Source organism: Myotis brandtii, unplaced genomic scaffold (assembly GCF_000412655.1).
Source record: "Myotis brandtii unplaced genomic scaffold, ASM41265v1 scaffold915, whole genome shotgun sequence".
Taxonomy (NCBI): domain Eukaryota; kingdom Metazoa; phylum Chordata; class Mammalia; order Chiroptera; family Vespertilionidae; genus Myotis; species Myotis brandtii.
The window spans coordinates 77,355-96,123 of NW_005371769.1; the positions used below are offsets into that span (position 1 = coordinate 77,355).

The 18,769-nt window shown below is 45.5% G+C and overlaps 1 protein-coding gene across 4 annotated transcripts; it reads right to left on the reverse strand.

The window, feature by feature from the left end:
• Positions 1-4,854: 4,854 nt before the first annotated feature.
• On the reverse strand, positions 4,855-18,763 carry PCMTD2 (protein-L-isoaspartate (D-aspartate) O-methyltransferase domain containing 2). Of its 4 annotated transcripts, none has more exons than XM_005885516.2 (6): positions 18,405-18,763; positions 15,502-15,832; positions 13,724-13,826; positions 12,390-12,561; positions 9,079-9,202; positions 4,855-6,555 (listed from the first exon to the last, which is right to left on the reverse strand). In XM_005885516.2, the coding sequence occupies exons 1-6, from the start codon at positions 18,423-18,425 to the stop codon at positions 6,176-6,178; spliced, it is 1,131 nt and encodes a 376-aa protein (XP_005885578.1). In that variant the 5' UTR covers positions 18,426-18,763; the 3' UTR covers positions 4,855-6,175. The 4 variants fall into 4 exon arrangements, with proteins under 4 accessions (XP_005885578.1, XP_005885580.1, XP_014388309.1 ...); XM_005885518.2 differs by lacking the exon at positions 18,405-18,763 and adding an exon at positions 16,754-16,795; XM_014532823.1 differs by lacking the exon at positions 18,405-18,763 and adding an exon at positions 16,393-16,711.
• Between the last annotated feature and the right edge of the window lie 6 nt (positions 18,764-18,769).

Genomic DNA, 18,769 nt, shown 5'->3' on the forward strand with positions numbered 1-18,769 from the left:
GCTGCAAACCTCGGAGAGAAAGCTGCCTTCCTGCTTCTCCCGTTTGAGTCTGGGTCCCTAGAGACTCGCCCGGATCTGGAGCTCAGAGTCTGAAACTCCCTCCCGATTGAAAACAACCACCGCGCCCTCCGCCGCCGGCCCGCTCCACATGCACTCCGCACCTTAGTATTTCACTTCAGCACTGCGCCTCCTCTGAGTCTCATATGGTTTCCTCTTTCCTCCTAGTTGTAGAACTTCCACTCAGCCAGCCTTCCTGTGGTTCTGGACGATGTCCGTTCCGTCTTTTAGTTGTATTTGTGAAGTGGTTGTTCGAGGCAGCAAACTCCGGCGTTAACCTATGCCGCTATCTTTGGATTCTCTCTGAATGTTGAACTTTTTAATGTTCTTATTGTTCGACGTTGGACCTGCTCCTAGCACCTGGTCCGTCAAGTCAGCCTTGAGGTTGGACCAAAAAGGGTTAAGGCTCTATTTACATGTATTCCAATTGTTTCAATCACTTTTCTGAACATTTCCCTGGTCTATCATTGTGAATTCTAGGAGTTTTAAACACTTTTGGACAGTTTTCTGAGCTCTATAAACATGAATTTTTAAGTTTTTAAACCACATTCTTCCAAAAAGGCCAACTCATTCGGCCAGAATTATGAATGTAAACACTATCCTAGTCATTTCACAGATCTTTGAATGCAAATTCTCAGTGTTTCAACACTGCCCTACAGATATTAAGGCTCTATTTACTTGTATTCCAAGTACTGCAAACACATTCCTAAATATTTCCCTAAGCTATCATTGTGAATTACAAGTGTTTTATACACTTTTGTCTTGTAATTCAAGCTCCTTGAGTGTGAATTCCAAGTGTTTAAGCCGTGTTTTTACATATATACCAGCTCTTTAAACATGAATTATTAGAATTTTAAACACTATCCTACCCATTTTAAGGCACTTTCAGCGCAAATTCTCAGGGTATCAACACTGCCCTACTGATATTAAGGTTCTATGATCATGTATTCCAGGTTTTTCAAACACATTCCTAAACATTTCCCTCGTCCATCATTGTGAATTCTGTTTTACACACGATCTTACAGTTTTCTGGGCTTTATAAACATGAATTTTTAAGTTTTTATACCACATTCTTCCAGAAAGGCCAACTCATTTTGCCAGAATTATGAAGGTAAACACTATCCTGGTCATTTCACAGATCTTTGATGCAAATTCTTAGTGTTTTAAACACTTTCAGACAGTTCTCTGAGCTTTTTAAACATGAATTTTTAAATTTTTAACCATATTCTTCCAAAAACGCTAACTCATTGAGCCAGAATTATGAATGTAAACACTATCCTAGTCCTTTCCCAGCTCTTTGAAAATGAATTCTCATTGTTTCAACACTGACCTACAGATATTAAAGCTCTATTTACTTGTATTCCAAGTACTGCAAACACATTCCTAAACAATTCCCTTGGCTATCATTGTGAATTACAAGTGTTTTATAGACTTTTGTCCCATTCTTCAAACTCCTTAAATGTGAACTCCAAGTGTTTAAATTGCGTTTATACATATATACCAGCTTTTAACGTGAATTATTAGTATTTTAAACACTGTCCTACTAATTTCACACATCCTCCGTGTTTCCTCACTGCCCTACAGATATTAAGGCTCTATTTACATGTATCCCAAGTGTTTCAAAAAGTTTCCTAAACATTTTCCATGTCTATCATTATGAAATCTAAGAGTTTTAAACACTTTCGGACAGTTTTCTGAGCTCTTTAAACATGAATTTTTAAGTTTTTAACCACATTCTTTCAAAGACGCCAACTCATTGAGCCTGAATTATGAATATAAACACTATCCTAGACATTTCACCCCTCTTTGAAGACAAATTCCCAATGTTTCAACACTGCCCTACAGATATTAAGGATCTATCTTCATGTATTCCAAGTGTTTCAAACACATTCTGAAACATTTCCCCGGTCCATTATTGTGAATTCTAAGAATTTTAAACACTTTCGGACATTTTTCTGAGCTCTGTAAACATGAATTCTTAAGTTTTTAAACCACTTTGTTCCGAAAACGCCAACTCATTCAGCTTGAGTTATGAACATAAACACTATCATAGTCATTTCACAGCTCTTTGAACGGAAATTCTCAGTGTTTCAACACTGCCCTACAGATATTAAAGCTCTATTTACATGTATTCCAAGCGTTGCAAACACATTCCTAACTATTTCCCTAAGCTATCATTGTGAATTACAAGTGTTTTATACACTTTTGTCCCGTTCTTCAAGCTCCTTAAATGTGAACTCCAAGTGTTTAAACCTCTTTTTTACATATATACCAGCTCTTTAAACGTTATTAGTATTTTAAACACTACCCTACTCCTTTCACATCTCTTTGATCGCACATTCTCAGTGTTTCAACACTACCCTACAAATATTAAGGTTCTAGGAACATGTATTCCAAGTGTTTCAAACACATTCCTAAACATTTCCCAAGTCCATCATTGTGAATTCTTTTCGGAAGGTGCTTGCTCTGCCCCAGGTTCCAGGACAGAACCTGAGGTCAGGGGTGTGCATGGCCCTGACCTTTCATCCCTCCCACCCATCACCACACACAGCAACCACAGCTGTTTTCCAAACAATTTTTTTTCTCCAAGTCTCCCCTAACCTTATGAGACAACTCCACTGCCCTTTTGTCGTGTGGGGTGGAGGGGAAGGGTCAAGCTGCAATCAGACACAGACTCGCCTGGCGCGTTGATCCTGGCCTTCCCACCTCCAGCTGGGGAGAAACACATCCCTGTTGCTGATCGGCCACCAAGTCTCTGGCGGCTGCAGCTGCCCGCACTGCCGGACACTCCTGCAGATAAGCCTCATGTGGGCGCACCTCTGGGCCAACAGCATGGCCGGACCCACCTCAGGCAAGATCCCCAGTCACAAGGACCTTAAAGCCCTGTGTGATGGTGTTAGGAAGTGGGGCCTCAGGCCATGAAGGTGGAGTCCGCATGAAGGGTCATCGCTGTCAGAGACCCAGCCCCTTCCTTCCTCCCTGCGAGGGTGAGCCTGGACCCCAGGCACTGGAGAGAGGCCCTCCCCTACCAGCTCGGCACCCTGATCTGACTTTTAGCCTCCAGAATGTGAAAAATAACTTGTTTAGAAGCCACCCAAAATACCAAAATGGTGTTTTGCTATAGCAGCCCAGATGGACTAAAATGTACAGGAAAAACTGGAATTTGAAATGAAAAAAAATTTTTTTGCAATAGCACCTCAAAAATTGAAGTCCTGACCCTAACCCTTTGACCCTGGATGCTACCCCTGACCCTGACCATAAACCCCCAACCTAAACCCTGGCCCTGGCCCTAGGCCCTGACCCAAACCAACCCTAAACCCTAAACCCTCACCCTTTGCTGCTGGTAAAATGTATAGCTACCAGTAGTACCCAATTTTCTTTCCGTATTTCAGGTCATGGAAAAATTGTGCCAAAAATCTAACCACAGACACTCTTCATGTCCCAGAATTAAGTAATAAAGTGTGAAAGAAAACACACTGTAAGAAAGAAAAAATATATATTTTTTAAGATTTGGGGGGGGGGGGGAATGTAGGCAAGAATATCTATCCCAGACAAGAAACAGAAGCAATGCTAAGAAAGCTAAAATGTCTTAACTGCCTTTATTGATATCTTGTATTTATTCAGGTATCTCAGCTTTTAAACCAGTTTCCAATTTCTTACATTAATCCCCTGAAAGCTCCAGACTGGCTAAAGCACTTTCATACACACAGTTGATTTTTACATTACACGCTTAATGTTATAAACTTGATCTCTGTTTAGTACATCTCTATGGCTCGCCTACTTCTAAGACAAAAGTCACATATAAAAATACAGACGACTCTACACAGAAGCCCACCTTGTCTAGAGAGTGGTTTCCGCACAGGCTTGCAGGCAGCACAGACCGCGTAGTCGCCAGCTACTCACACTACACCAGCAACGGGGCCCACAGGAGGCCCACTCGCAACTCTCCGTCATGTTTACAAGATAAACACCAAGCTAGTTCATATATATTACAGCATCATATTTTTTTAACCAAATTCTGGTTTAAAAATCACAACTGAGAACATGTAAAATAAAACTGTTAGGCAAGGTTTAACACACACATAAAAAAAACATGTGTTATGCATGGCCTTTTTTTTTTTTTAATCCTCACCTGATGACATTTTTTCCATTGATTTTAGAGAGTAAAAGGGAGGGAGGAGGGGCAGAGGAAGAAACATTAACACAAGAGACGCTGATTGGCTGCCTCCCACACGTAACACGACCAGGGCTGGGGAACCCACAACCGAGGCACACGCCTCTGTATTGCCTTTTATAAGGCAAACGTGGTTTAAAAGAAATGAAATCCATATACAATCATAGGGGAACGCATAATAGAACAGATTTCACAGATATCACATTTAATATCATGTCCAAAAATGTCCACGACTTGGAGGCCTCTGTGGATCGAGACCCTGTCGCACTGCAGTGTCAGCAGGAGCGCTCTGCCCTGCTCTCAGAGTGGCCGAGTCCCAGGCAGGACACTAAGCCGTGAAGTGCTTCTTCCCAACAGCTTCAATGCACAAGCCCAGGACACAGCAGTTTCCCAGCCAGGCATGCTCACAGCACCCTGTGACAGAAAGGATTCAGCTACTAAAAACAGCAAAAAGGTGAAAAAAAAATAACCAGGACTCAGTTAACTGGTTGAAACCAGAGACACTAAACCTCAGCAATACCCAAGATGTGAAGCAATAAAATTAACCCTCAATTCTGGGTGACTGACCAACATCAGCACTCTGTTTACTGGGCTTACTGTTAACATTTAATACTATTCTTTTGTTTGGGTAAAAAAAAAAAAAATTGGGAAAGAACCAGTGTTTTGGAATAAGCACTCTAACTTCAAAACATTCTGCCACCAGACCCACAGGACCCTTCCTTCCGGATCCAGAACCTGATTAGACAAAAGTTCCCACCACACAAGGCCCCGAGGTCGGTTCCCCGAGAGTGAAACTGCTCTAGTGTAATGGAGCTAGCAAAATACATATATTTGTTCTTAAGAAAAATTACAAAACTAACAAATCTTTTTTCTCCAGAATTACAAAAGATAAAATCTGAGTCAGTACTCTAATGTGATTACAGAGAAATACCAACGGAAGCTCAGAAAAGCGAAAAGTGCAGGCAGGCGGCCAGTCTGCCAGTCTCTGCCCCTCCCACAGCCCAAGGGCCTCCACCGGCTCTGAGGGCCACGCCCTCGGTCCCCAGAGGCCAACCCTAGCAAGAATCACCAAGATCCCCTTCGTCCGGGTAAAAGTTCCGTTGTTTATTACCTATATACGACATGCGCTTCATTCTTCAGGATATTCTCTCAGGGATTACTAGACATTGGATCTTTTATTTTTTGATTGATTGACTAATTGTAGAGAGGGGAAGGGAAAGAGAAACACTGATTTATTGTTGCTCCACTTTTTTAAGCATCCAGTGGCTGATTCTTGTATGTGCCCTGACAAGGGATCAAACCCTAAACCTTGGTGTATCTAGACGATGCTCCAACCAACTGAACTACCTGGCCACGGTGACATTATTCTAAAGGTAAGGAAAGGTGTCAGGAAAAAATTCCTTGGAATTCTTTTGGAACTCCTAAAAGATATCTGGCAGTTTGATACTTTTATTCCTCCTCCCCCAACACAATTTTTAAAAACCCACAAACTGACAACTCCCATAAGAGTTACTTCAATTACTTACAATAAGGGAGGGCTTGTCAAGAATGGAGAGCTAGGTTTAGTGAAAGTCAGGGCCACGAATTAAGAGGTTGATAACGTCAAGTTCAAATTTGGACAAAGGTGTGTCACACTCAGAAGTCCCCCACACTTACAAAGGTGTGCTTTCATGCTCCACACACAGCACGGCACGGGCCCCTTCGGTCTCACTGCTTGTGCAGACATGCCTCCCTGCACCTCCCACGAGCTGGGGGGAGCCCTTTCTCCAGGAGACTCTGTCCCTTTCAAGAAAACATTCTCCCATGCACTTACGTTTGTCAGATTATATTTAAAGAAATCTACCATTTAATGAAAATTCTACAAGATAATCAAGATCAAACTGGAAGAACCGTGCAGACAGGGCACACTCCGCTGGCCACAGCCTCAGCGCTGCCCACGTGCGCTCACTTGTCCCTGTAGTAGAGCAGGTAGTACTTCAGGGGGTCAGGCAGGGGCAGGCTCAGGACCTTCTCCCGCAGGAAGTTCACGGGGGGCTCTGGCTTCATCTCAGCCGGGTTCTGCTCCTCTTCTTCCCGCTGCTCCTCTCCTAAACCTTCACAGCTGTTGTCCTCAGACGGGTTGGAAATCCGACTGGCAAAGACCTCTTTGTCTAAGAAGACAATGGTTTCCATTCGACGGCGACGCACTCTCCTTCGCTTGAACCTGGGAGTGGCCTTCAGTCCGTCCCCATTTCTGCTCACTGCTTCCTGGTGAATGACCTTCTTAATGGCACCCCGGATGGCAATGCGAGCCAAGTCCTGGAGGCTCCGGACCGCCAGGGGGGCTGCAGCGCAAAGGACATGAGTCAGTGTCTGTGATGACAACACAGGCCTAACCACCTGGAAACTGCATGTGGACAAAGCAAAGAACATGAGCTCTTTTCAGGAAATACTTTAAACACCTAACTTGCACACAGACGAAGGAGGGCACCACCTGCTGGTGGAGACCCGCAGGAGAAAGCCCGGCTGCTCTGCGTCTTCCCCAGCCCAGCCGGGACGGCCCTCTGGCCCTCTGGTCCCTGTGTGTCTGCCCATGGGCTCTCTCATCCAGTGCCATCCAGCACTCGCCCACCTACTTTAATGTTTTCACTGTGATTTATAAACTGAATACTTTTCTGTTGTTGTTGTTAAAGTAGAGAAAAGTAGAACCACAACATTTTTAAGAACAAAAACTACAGCACAAGAAAAGGAAAACTTGGTCACTGAGGCTCTCTTCAATTCAGGCTCTGCGCACGAGGGGTCAAGTGCTTCAATACAGTAAATTCAAAACCAGCATCACTTTCCCCTCCAGTACCTGAGTTCTCCAAAAAATCGCCACCCACCTTCGGGGAGCCTCACAGAACCTCAGCAAATGCCCACAGAACCCAGGGATCCTGAAAGTTCCTGTGACCCCATTGTCAGCACCAACTCTCCTCTCTGCTCAACTGTCCTCTTCCTCCAGGAAGGGCGCTGGGGCTCACCCTGCCGCTAGCTGCTGCTCCTAAGGCAGTTGAAAGGAGTCCTTCACAGGCCACCAGACTTCCCACAGACAGCGCTGGCACGTGGGTCACGTGGGGAGGTAACCTGCTCGCGTGCTGGTGTCAGCCCGAACCTCTCCCTGGCTCCTCCTCCGCCCAGCCCGAATGCTGCTTCCCAAGGTTCTGACTTGACCCTTTCTCCTCTCTCCTGATCTGACATCTAGTCTGTGGCTTCAATTAAAAGAAACCGGCCAGCAGCTCCCAGGGCTATAACCCAGTCCTGATCACAAACCCGAACCTACAACTGTCTCTGGCATTCTTCCTCAGAGAGGCCCGTTGGCCTGCCCCAGCCCTTCCCTCTCAGGCCAGTGTTCACCATCCATCTTCATCTCTAGCCTGGGAAATCCCAATCGCCTCCTAAGTGGTTCCTGCCTGTGCTGTCCTTGGCCCATCCACTCTGACGGCTGACCCTGTCGGCACCTACAGGACCGCACTAGGCCCTATTTCCATCAGTGTGACTATTGGTCTACAAAGATCAAGTTATAAACAAGTGGACTGCTGTTCCCTTCATGAGCCCTAAACAGCATTACATGATTATTTATCATCCAATATTCACTTTGAAACACGGACTCAAAACCCACATATCAGGGTGCCCTCTACCTGTCAGCCAGGCCCGACCAAGCCTCCTCGACCCCCAACTGTCCCCTCACCTCCAACACACTGCCGTGGGCAGCATCGACTCAGTTACCCTCTGGGATTTTCACGGAACATGGACACGACTGCACCCCCCGCCTGGCAGAGGGTGGTCCTGAGTGAGACGCACCACCTCTTATCTGAACCCGCGGGAGCTCTGCACAGCCCATGTGATAAACTGCAGGCTAACCTGCATCCCATCAGGGTCCCCGCTTGCCTCCTCTAAGCACCTGGGGACGTGCACGTCACAGTCACGGCCTTGGATCCCTTCCTCCCTCTCTTCTCTCCGTAGGTAGCTCCTCTCAGCCTCAAGGACCAAGCACAAATACCCTCTCTCTCTACACACCTAGCCCTCTCAGTCCCTCTGCACATTCTATGGCTGCTCCTTACCCCAGTTCCTCACACTTCAACGACCATGTTGATGTCATGTGACCTGCACTTAGCAGAGACCAGGAAGAACATCACATTGGTAAGTGATTCCTCTCATACATTAAAGGATGATTCTGGAAGGAACTCACCAACAAGTATTAGTTATCTTTGGGTGTTGAAATTAAGGGTGATTTTTTTTCTTCCTATATATTATTTCATTTTCCAAATTTTCTAAATGATCAGAAAGCAGAGTGCATGCTGAATAGTTTTATTTTAAATAAAGACACTTGCAATCCTCCTTGCTGTGTAAATCTCTGTTGAAATTATAAAACATTTGGCTGAATGCTTAGCTCTTTGCTGGGTCTGCACCCTAACAGAGTGAGAGGCACAGGCCTGACCAAGGAAGGCTCCACTGCAAACCTGGCCCTGCCCACCCGAGCCGAGTGGCGGACACGTGGCCCTGCAGCCACCCGGGAGCAGAGGGACCAGTGTCTGCAGGAGCCCCACAGCCAGAGGTGCCGGGACACACTCTCCACAGAGCGGGTTTAATTCCCCTTCTATGTGGCTCTTCTGCTTCCCAGGGCATCACCATCAGCAGTTCTCTGTAGACATAAAACAAGGCTAAAATCACGTACAATAAGCTGGAAATGGAGTATAATTGTTTAAATGCCTAAAAATCACTTGGAAAAGTTTAAGGTTATAGTGAGTGGGAAATGCTCTTTAATATTAAAGGTTCCTTCTAATGAAATTCAAAACATCCAAATGATGGGCTAGGGTCTTTGTACTCACGTAACTGGACGAGTCTTGATTTCCCCGACTCTGAGCGGCGCGGCTGGACCAGAGGAGCAAAGGAAACAGCCAGGATCTTTTTGGTTTCCCAAGCAGAAGGTCCTGTGCGCGTTATCTTAGTCAACTATCCCGGAGACAAAACAAGATTTAACTCCTGGTAGGTTAGAATAAATATAATCATTCCTACACACCATCTAAAACCACACAGATACACGAATCATGAAACACCTGAGGGCGATGTGACATGAACGGCGGATACATTTAGTCTGAACACAGCCAAGCGTCTCACCCTAACTCCTGTTGACAGGAAATGTCTATGACAGAGGAAGAAGTTAAAGGACAACAAGAGGACACAGTCCAGTAAGAGTGTGGGGTTCTGATGAGACCACTTTCAATGCTGGGGGACGTGGGGGCTCTGAAGTGACAGTCATCAGACACACACAGTCTACACCGCACTCTGGCCGGCAGATCTCCTACAGCAAGTGGGGACTCACGCCCAAAAGCTGCAATCACAGAGCACAGCTCCTTGCTGGGAGTCTAGTCTTCCTGTCCCCTTGGGAGATGCGCACTGAAGTGTCCAAGGAGCTTCCCAGTGATGCTGCCCAGGACCCCGGAGTCAGTGGCTAACTGTGTGCAGGTCTCAACACATTTTCCTGTGAATCACAATTCCAGGGGCAGCAGAACCGATTAGACAACACACCATCCTGTGTTCTGTGGGCCTGTTCTGCCACCACACACACCTGGGTCACAGGACTATTTCTGATCAGCTCTGTCCTGCTAAGATTATATACTCTCTAATCTAAAAATATCTAAACCAGCAAACCATCTAAAAACTAAGATTCTATGCCACAAATCTTAGAAATAAAAGAATTCAGTAGCCATGTACTCGATGAACATCAACAAGTTACTTGCATTCTTGTATACTAGCAAAGACATTCCTTTTTTTAAAAAAAATGTTTATTAAATTGATTGGGGTGACATTGGTCAACATGAACATATAGGTTTCAGGTGTGGGTTTCTATGATACAAGATCTGTATTGCACTTGTGTGCCCACCACCCAAAGGAAGACATTCTTAAAAGGAGAATTTCTAGTTATAATGAACATCAAATATTTAAATGTAATAAAAAAATGTGTGAGCCCTTAAAACTATAAATGCCTATTTCATGCTCTGTATGAGCAGAATATTAAAAATATGTCTCTAACCCTCAAATTAATCCAGCTGTAGCACAATTCTAATCAAAGGTCCTATATATTTCTACAAAACCATGAAGAGTCCTACAGTCATCTGTAAGGAAGGACCCACTCTGCATTCTGAGAATAAAGAGCAGAGACGAGGCCTGGTCCTGTCACCTGTGAAAACAGCAGGATCAACCCGGCAGGACGGCCTACTTGGCACGTCTCCAGTGGAATAAAATGGCAAAAAGCACACACCCCAAAAATCTTGAACTAGTTATAGACATCAGATTGTTGGTGATCATGGTGATGCCACATGTTGTGGATAAACATCACACTGGGCGGATGGGGACAGGCGTTCTGCCTGAGAGACAGGTGACACTGACACCACTGGCAGAGGGCCGACACCCACCACCATCTCCTGGAGGAAAGGACAGGAAGAAGAACAAGGGAAAGAGCCCCACAGAGACATGCAACCCCACAGTCCAGGCTGCAGGGGGCTCTGTCAGACAAATGGTCTAAATGCTTCAAAACTAAATGGCAAAGAAAAAGAAAGAATCTAAGGATGAATGCACTTAGGAGATACTCCGACCAGATTCAACACATAAATCTTACATGGACCTGCATTCACATAAACAACTCAAACTAACTTTGAGACAATCGGGAAAAATGGAACGCTAGCTGACATTTGAAGATATTAAGAAATTACTATTGCCCAGCAGGTGTGCTCAGTGACTGAGCGTTGACCCATGAACCCGGAGGTCACAGTTCAATTCCCTGTCAGGCCACATGCCCAGGTTGTGGGCTTGACTCTCCCTGGGAGAGGAGAGGGTGTGCGGGAAGTAGCCCATCAATGATTCTTTCTATTAATAATGTTTCTATCCCTCTCACCCTCTCCCTGCCTCTCTCTGAAATCAATAAAAACATATTTTAAAAAAAGAAATTACTATTTTTTTTTAAATATATTTTATTGATTTTTTACAGAGAGGAAGGGAGAGAGATAGAGAGTTAGAAACATCGATGAGAGAGAAACACCGACCAGCTACCTCCTGCACATCTCCTATTGGGGATGTGCCCGCAACCCAGGTACATGCCCCCGACCGGAATCGAACCTGGGACCTTTCAGTCCGCAGGCCGACGCTCTATCCACTGAGCCAAACCGGTTTCGGCAGAAATTACTATTTTTTAGGTTGATGATGGTTTTAGGACTATGTTCGAAAAACAGAACCCTTATCTTACCCAGATATATACTGAAATATTTATGAGTAATTGTTTTTTAATTTGGGTAACTCACTGAGTCTTTATGTAACAGTAAATAACAGTGAGTCACAACACACAACCTCATGTCCAATCACAGTAACTGGATCATAAACTAGGCCCACACACCAGTGGCTGCCAGGCAAGGACTAAAAATGATGGTGTGAGCACTGACTGATTTGAAACTATATTCACGAACTCTTTTAAGTAACCCAGTGTAACTTCTCAAACATGTGCTGTCGCCTTTGTAAAAAGGACATCAAACTAGAAACAGGTACAAGGACCACACTCAGCCAACAGGAAGGAAATTGTGAGCAGTTGTCCCTGGTGTTCCTTCATTTCCTAAAATGAATGATTACTTATCAAACAAAATGAGTTAAATGCAAACATTTAACAATTACAGAAAAATTTTTTAAAAATGCACAATCTCATAATTTTTATCATTCTGTTTTTCCTAGTTCTTTGTGACAATGAATCATCCTTCCCAATGACCAATGCATGTCTATTTTTCCCACTGAAACACAGTACTGAAAACACTAAAACATGCATGACCAAACAGCAGACTTGGGCAAGATGCCCACCAAGCAAGGGATTCCTGTGAACTATCACCATCACAGTGTCTCACAATGAGACTACCAGCTGGAATAGACTACTCTTTTATATAAGTAATTACAGTAACAGAACAAGCACCACAGCACAGCTGGGGGTGGGAGTGCACAGGGAGGCTCAGAGATGCTTCTTCAACCCAAGACCTGTCCTTGCCTGCTATCTCATTTGTGACCATGGAGTTGTTACAAGGAAGAATATGTGTCAACTACCTGCAACAGACCTTGCCAAACAGTTACGTGTGCAAAGATGTCAGTTAGGAAGGGGTCTGACCTTCTCTTCCAGCGGCATGACCAGGATGCCCCCCACCTTGAGAAGACTCTTCATGTAGTCCTCGTGCTCCTTCTGCACGCCTGCCCCGCAGTACACCCGGTCATACTGAGAGCAGTCGGGAGAAAGCTCCAGGCAATTGCCAGGAACAAAGGAAGGTTCACAGAAGTCAAACCTGAAAGGAAGAAGTGTGTTCATTCCACACCTCCGTAACTTGTAACAGGGCTATAATAAATCTATGCCAACCACAGGTTAGACTTTCATTTCAGAACCTACACCATGTGACGCAGCTTACTGAGCTGGCATGGAAGCCAGACTTCAAAAAGAATTGTGCTATTAATAACTAAACCCTAGAAATTCCAAATAAAGTATCATGAAAGTGAACATTATAAGCATGATCCAAGCTTAAATCATCCAACCTCCAATCATCACTATCTTTGCCCTGCATTTATAATTATTTTATTCAAAGTCACTACACAACAGAAATGAGGGTAAGTAAAATACATTTGGTTTTTCTAAAAATTTTAATACCTAAAATAAGAATATTCATGCCTTGTTTAAAAATGGCAAGAACTAGTTACAAATACTATTCACTGTTTTAGAAACCATCAGTGATAAAACACCTCTATAAGAAACATGAAAACTGAGCAAAGTGAACATTCTATTTCTCTCTCTTATTGGTGAAAAACTACCTTTACCTAGGTAGCACAGTGAACAAATCTAAAGCCCTTAAAACCCCAATATATATGTTTTAAAACTTTATTATTTATTTTCAGAGATAAACATCGATTTGTTGTTCCACTTATTTATGCATTCATTGCTTGACTCTTGTCTGTGCCTTCACCAGAGATCGAGCCTGCCACCTGTAACCCTGGCATATCGGGAAGATGCTCTAACCAACTACCAACTGAGCTACCCGGCCAGGGTGAGAGAGAGAGAGAGAGAGAGAGAGAGAGAGGGAGAGAGATAGAGATATTAAGATTTTTTTTTTTTTAGAGAGAGAGGAAGGAAGAGAGAGAAACATCAATGTGAGAGTGGAACATCCATTGGCTGCTTCCTGCACGCCCTCCACCAGGGATGGAGCCCACAACCCCAGCACCTGTGCCCTGACTAGGAATCGAACCAGCAACCCTGTAGTGCGCAGGACGGCCCAATCAACTGAGCCAATCCAGCCAGAGCCCCAATATACTTTTAAACAATTAGACCACACATCCTGGTCCCCTGCCACACCACAGCCATGCCTGCTGGTCCAAGAACACTGGGGATGGATTTCCCCCCGTCTCATCAAGTTTACCTTACAACCCAGACCCTGACCGAGGGACAGGACTTGACCTTACTTGTCAAAGCTGTCGCTGGTCCTGATGAAGAAGTCTAGTTTCTGCTTTGCGTACTCAATCACGTCTGGATGAAGCTCCACACCATGGTTTACCCCAAAAGGACCTGCAAGGGTTCAGAGCCAGAAAACTTTCAGAACTGGAGCGACAACTCTTACTCTGCATTTCTCCTGACTTTGTGTGAGCAATTACAGAAATTCACAAGGTTTTCTAATCTTAACACATCACCTCGAGCTAATCTTTACATGCAAGGCAGGCTCTGCTCACATCACACTCACTCACTTGTGGTTACTGACTCCATAGCTTTCCAAAGCCTGAACCTCCCTGCTCTCCAACTTCCAAAGAATTATTTAAAAATGTAAAAAAGCCAAGGTCTGAAACCAATAGTTCAAGGTCTTGCCAATAACTGAAGAAACATGTTTGCACATTGATACAGGACTGTTTTCCACAGAAGGTCCCACAAGACACTCAGAGGTGGGCACTAATAATCCTCACAAAACAGGTTTTAATCATCATTGAAGAAACTGCCATTCCAAGTCACAGTGAAACATTCTTTCTATCAGAGGGAACCGCGACAGACATCACGCCGTTCCTGCTGTCAGTGCTCCCTGCGTGGGAACCTTCCTCCAGGTGACATCTGGGTGACAACGATCAACACAAACAGCTGAGGTGAGTCTGTGTGGGAATCTGTTTCCATGCAGGTCAGAAACAGGCAGCACCATCTGTGCTGATGGAGGGCACAGTGCTCCTCTCTGGAGGGTGTGGGTCCTGTGGGCGCCTCTAGGTGTGCTTGCAAGGAAGTGGAGGCACATGTGCCAATTCTCCAGGCTCCACACTGCACGCTCTCCTTTCCTCCTCCCGACACCCCATGTGGATTCTCTCACAACTGACATCTTTCTTCTCCAGAGTCACTGTCAACCTCCGGACGGGACAGAGTGGCCTCCTCCATCCTGTGAGGCTGCCCAGGACCTGCTCCCTGCTCTGCGTTGATACATTTTATTTTTCCAGAAAAGCTTCTGCCCATGATAGTTGTTAAGATGCCTTCCCCCCCCCCCCCTTCATTTTACACAAGATAGGAATTAAATGAATCCTCAGTTATCGGATATGTTACTAAATGGCTTCAAGTAAGTTAACTTGTGAAATCCCTCTCATCCTGGAATTTATCTAAAAATAACATTACAGGCATTAATTCTTCCAGTGTTCAAATCACAAAACAAACAAAAACTGTTTGAGAGAACTTTGAATCCCAGGGGACTTTGAAGTTAATTACTCTGTTTAGAGCAAGTGGCAGGGCATGCTGGGTGAGTTCGAGTCAGGAAACCAGGGAAGATCCAGACTGACGCCACTGTCCAGGGCAGGGGTGGGCAAACGTTTTGACTCGAGGGCCACAATGGGTTCTAAAACTGGACCGGAGGGCCGGAACAAAAGCATGGATGGAGTGTTTGTGTGAACTAATATAAATTCAAAGTAAACATCATTACATAAAAGGGTACGGTCTTTTTTTTTTTAGTTTTATTCATTTCAAACGGGCCGGATCCGTCCCGCGGGCCGTAGTTTGCCCACGGCTGGTCCAGGGGCTCCACTGCTGGGGAGGAGGGTGTGCTGACCCCTGCTGGAGGCACAAGTAGCAGGGGACAGGGACCGGGAGCCAGCCCACCAGCCCACCCAGTGACTATTGGTAAATGATACCAGATAACACTGGGAAGGCCACGGGCAATTAGACAGACCCCTTCAAAGGACACTGCCAGCAGCTCTTTGGTCCTGCAAACTCCCCCAATTACCTAAAATGAGCCCCACCATGGAGCTGAGGTAGCCGGTGCCACTGCCCAGGTTCAGGAACGAGAGCCCCGGCTGCAGGTCCAGGGCTTCCATCACCTCTGAGTAGATGCACGGAGCCGACAGGTGGATGTTTCCATGCTTCCATGCCAAGTCTTTATAAGCATTTTCTTTAAACTCTTCAAGATAATAATCTGCGCGGTCAATCGCTCTGAAAGCCTGCTCCACCAGTTCGGTCCGGATGTACTGTGCTTCCTTCAAATTGTCTATCAGCTCATCATTGTCCTCACCAGCACTCACCGCACCTCCCATCTTTGAGATCACACTCGGGCAACACTGCAATGAAAAATTTTTAAAGAGCCATTTACATTAAAGGTAAGAGCAGAACAATGAAAGTACTAAACACATACCAATTTCAAATTCTGAATTCTGAAATACAGATGGAATATATTTTGTCTACCCCTGCCTGCCCCATAGCAAGGATGCCAGCTTCAGAAGGAAATAAACTCAGTGGTACCCATCCAGAAGGAAGTCTATAACTTATAGTATCAACTGAATTAAATCTTTTTAATTTGAACTTGAGATACCTATGACATGTTTAACTTTAAACCTTAATTAAACTGTGAATCCCATACTGTACTTTCATCAACAATCCACAAAGTCAAAATTTTAGGATTAATTCTATCTTGAATACAGATCTGCCTTAAAGGAATATACCCACCCATGGCAAAATCACTGAATGTAATACCACAGGAGGGCAGACAGTCTAAAAACTCATTCTAATAGCAACTGTTCTTTGAATATTTCAAGTGCTGCAGATCTTTTTTTGTAAACCTTTAATGCAAAAAAAAAAAAAGGCACTTAAATTCAGGTAAACAACAAGTACTAAAACTTATTGGTCATTTGAAATCCTACTGTGCATGGTGTCCTACATGCTATCAGGCAACTCTGCACCCCTCACACACACACAGATACCCCATCCGTACACAGTTCAGTTGAAAACATCCACAAAATTCTCTTCCCCAACAGAACACATTGTAACAAACACAAAATCTAGTTTCCAGGTAGGAGGAGCTGCCACTCCAACCCCTGCTCTGAAGTCTAGCTCTGCCTTCCTTCAGCTCTTTCACAGTATAAGCTACATCTTCCCACCCGCCCTCAAGGAAACCAAGAAAGCATGGCCGGCTGCTCAGTGGTTAGAGCATTGGCCTGAGGACTGAAGGGTTCGGGTTCGATTCTGGTCAAGAGAGCACATACCTTCCGTTGCAGGCTTGATCACTCGCCCTGGCTGGGATGTGTGGGAGGCAACCAATGGATGTGTCTCTCTCACACTGAGGTTTCTCTCTCCCTCCCTCTCTTCTACTCTCTCTAAAAATCAAGGGGAAAACATCCTTGGGTGAGGACTAACAACAACAAGAATACCAAGTAACACCCTCTGGCTCAACTAATAGCCGAATGTGCCTTCATCGAATCACTAGGGAAAAGGCTCTGGAAGGTCTTACTCTTCAAAAAGCTAAAAAAGATATCTTTTCAAATTTTATACTTCGTCCATGTAACTTTTTCCGAATCAGGCCAACTCCTATAACAACATATTATAATTTCGTTATTACAAAATGTATACTTGCTTTGCCCTCACAATCCTCTGGCTTTCTAACAGAAAGAGAATCCTAAGGAGAGACTGGGCGGAGAGATTCCACACCCACTTCCACTCACACAAAGGAAGCGGTGATGGGAGAGGGTCACCCAGGAAAGAAAATACACCAGCACATGGACGAATCGCCATCTTCTGACAAGAACACAAACGTGTGAGAGCCTGGGCTCGATACACACGCTTCCATGTCACCGCCGGGACGGCTCCTCTCCTTCATTGGGGTTCAGAGCTGAAGAGGAGGCTGTACACAGCGCTGGGGCCAGTGTTTCCCTCCACCCCGCTCTGCTTCAGAGCCCTGGTGAAGTGTGGGTCCATGGCCAGTTTGTGGGATACTGTGCTAATGAGGTCGAATTTAATCTTAGATAAGCCACTTAGTTTTGAGGTTCAAGTCTACACCCCTAGTCTAGGACAATCATCTTAAAATGTGGGTCACTGGTTAAGTGGAGCTGTGTGTGGCTGCTTCAGGGTTTAGGTAAAAGCCTAGAACCACACACACCCCACCATGGGTCTGAGCCTACCCATGATGTCGACACCATCATTCCATCCCACAAGGCAAACACAGACTATTTATCGGTAGGTTTTATTTTGTACTAAGTACTATCACTTATCTCCAACTTTGCCTCACTGAGAATTTATTCCATATGCTAAAGCTACTTTTTTTATTTGGTTGGTTGGTTAATCCTCACCCAAGGAAATTTTCCCCATTACTTTTTTTGGGGGGAGAGGGGGGGATGAAAAAGAGAAACATCAATGTCGCATGCACCCCGACCAGGGCCAGGGACCAGGCATTGAAGCCGAGACCCCCTCGGTGCTCTGGCCGACACTCTAACCATTGAGCACACCAGCCAGGGCGCAAAAGTTAGTTTTTTAGTAAATACAGCTTCAACCTGCTGCATTTACTCAGGCACCACCTGCCAGTCACGACCTCATTTTGGCTTCACAACTTGTAAGAGGCTTGGAATTCAAACCCAAGACTGTCTGGTCAAAAGCCTGTTTTTTACCCACAACAAATGCAGCTTTTAATAATTCTCAAAGGGGCAACATCCTTTAATACATAACATGTGGGGAATCTTTGTCCAAAATGACAGACTAAGTAACTCTGGGGTAACCCTACCCCCTGCCACTGGTGAGATGCATGCGCCCATCTGCAGGGTCTGAATATTGATTAACTTTCCAGGAACCTAAGGCTCCCTTCCCACTGGACACCATCACGGCTTATTGCTGACCCCGATGCGATCAGTCATCAAGCCTCCAAACCTGGATCTCCCGTCCGTTCATTCAAACCCGACTCGTCAGAGGGACGCTGTCCTTTCTCGGACGCCGCGCTGGATGGTCCTTCGCAGCCCCCGGCCTAACGCACCTCCCTCTCGGGCCGCTCCCCCAACCCGCGCGGCAGGGGCTCTCCTGATGGATGCGCGGGGCGCAGGCATGAAGCCGCGAACGTGGGGCCACCGTCCATCCTCGTGTTTGTCGACTCTACGTGGGGGCCATGTCCCACCGTGAACATCACTCAGGAAAAATGTGGGCAACGTCATCCCGGCGGACCAGGAGCGGGGAAGGGCCCGCCCGCACCTACTGCCCGAGGAACGGAAGCAGCGGCGACGGCTGCAGAGCGCGCGCTC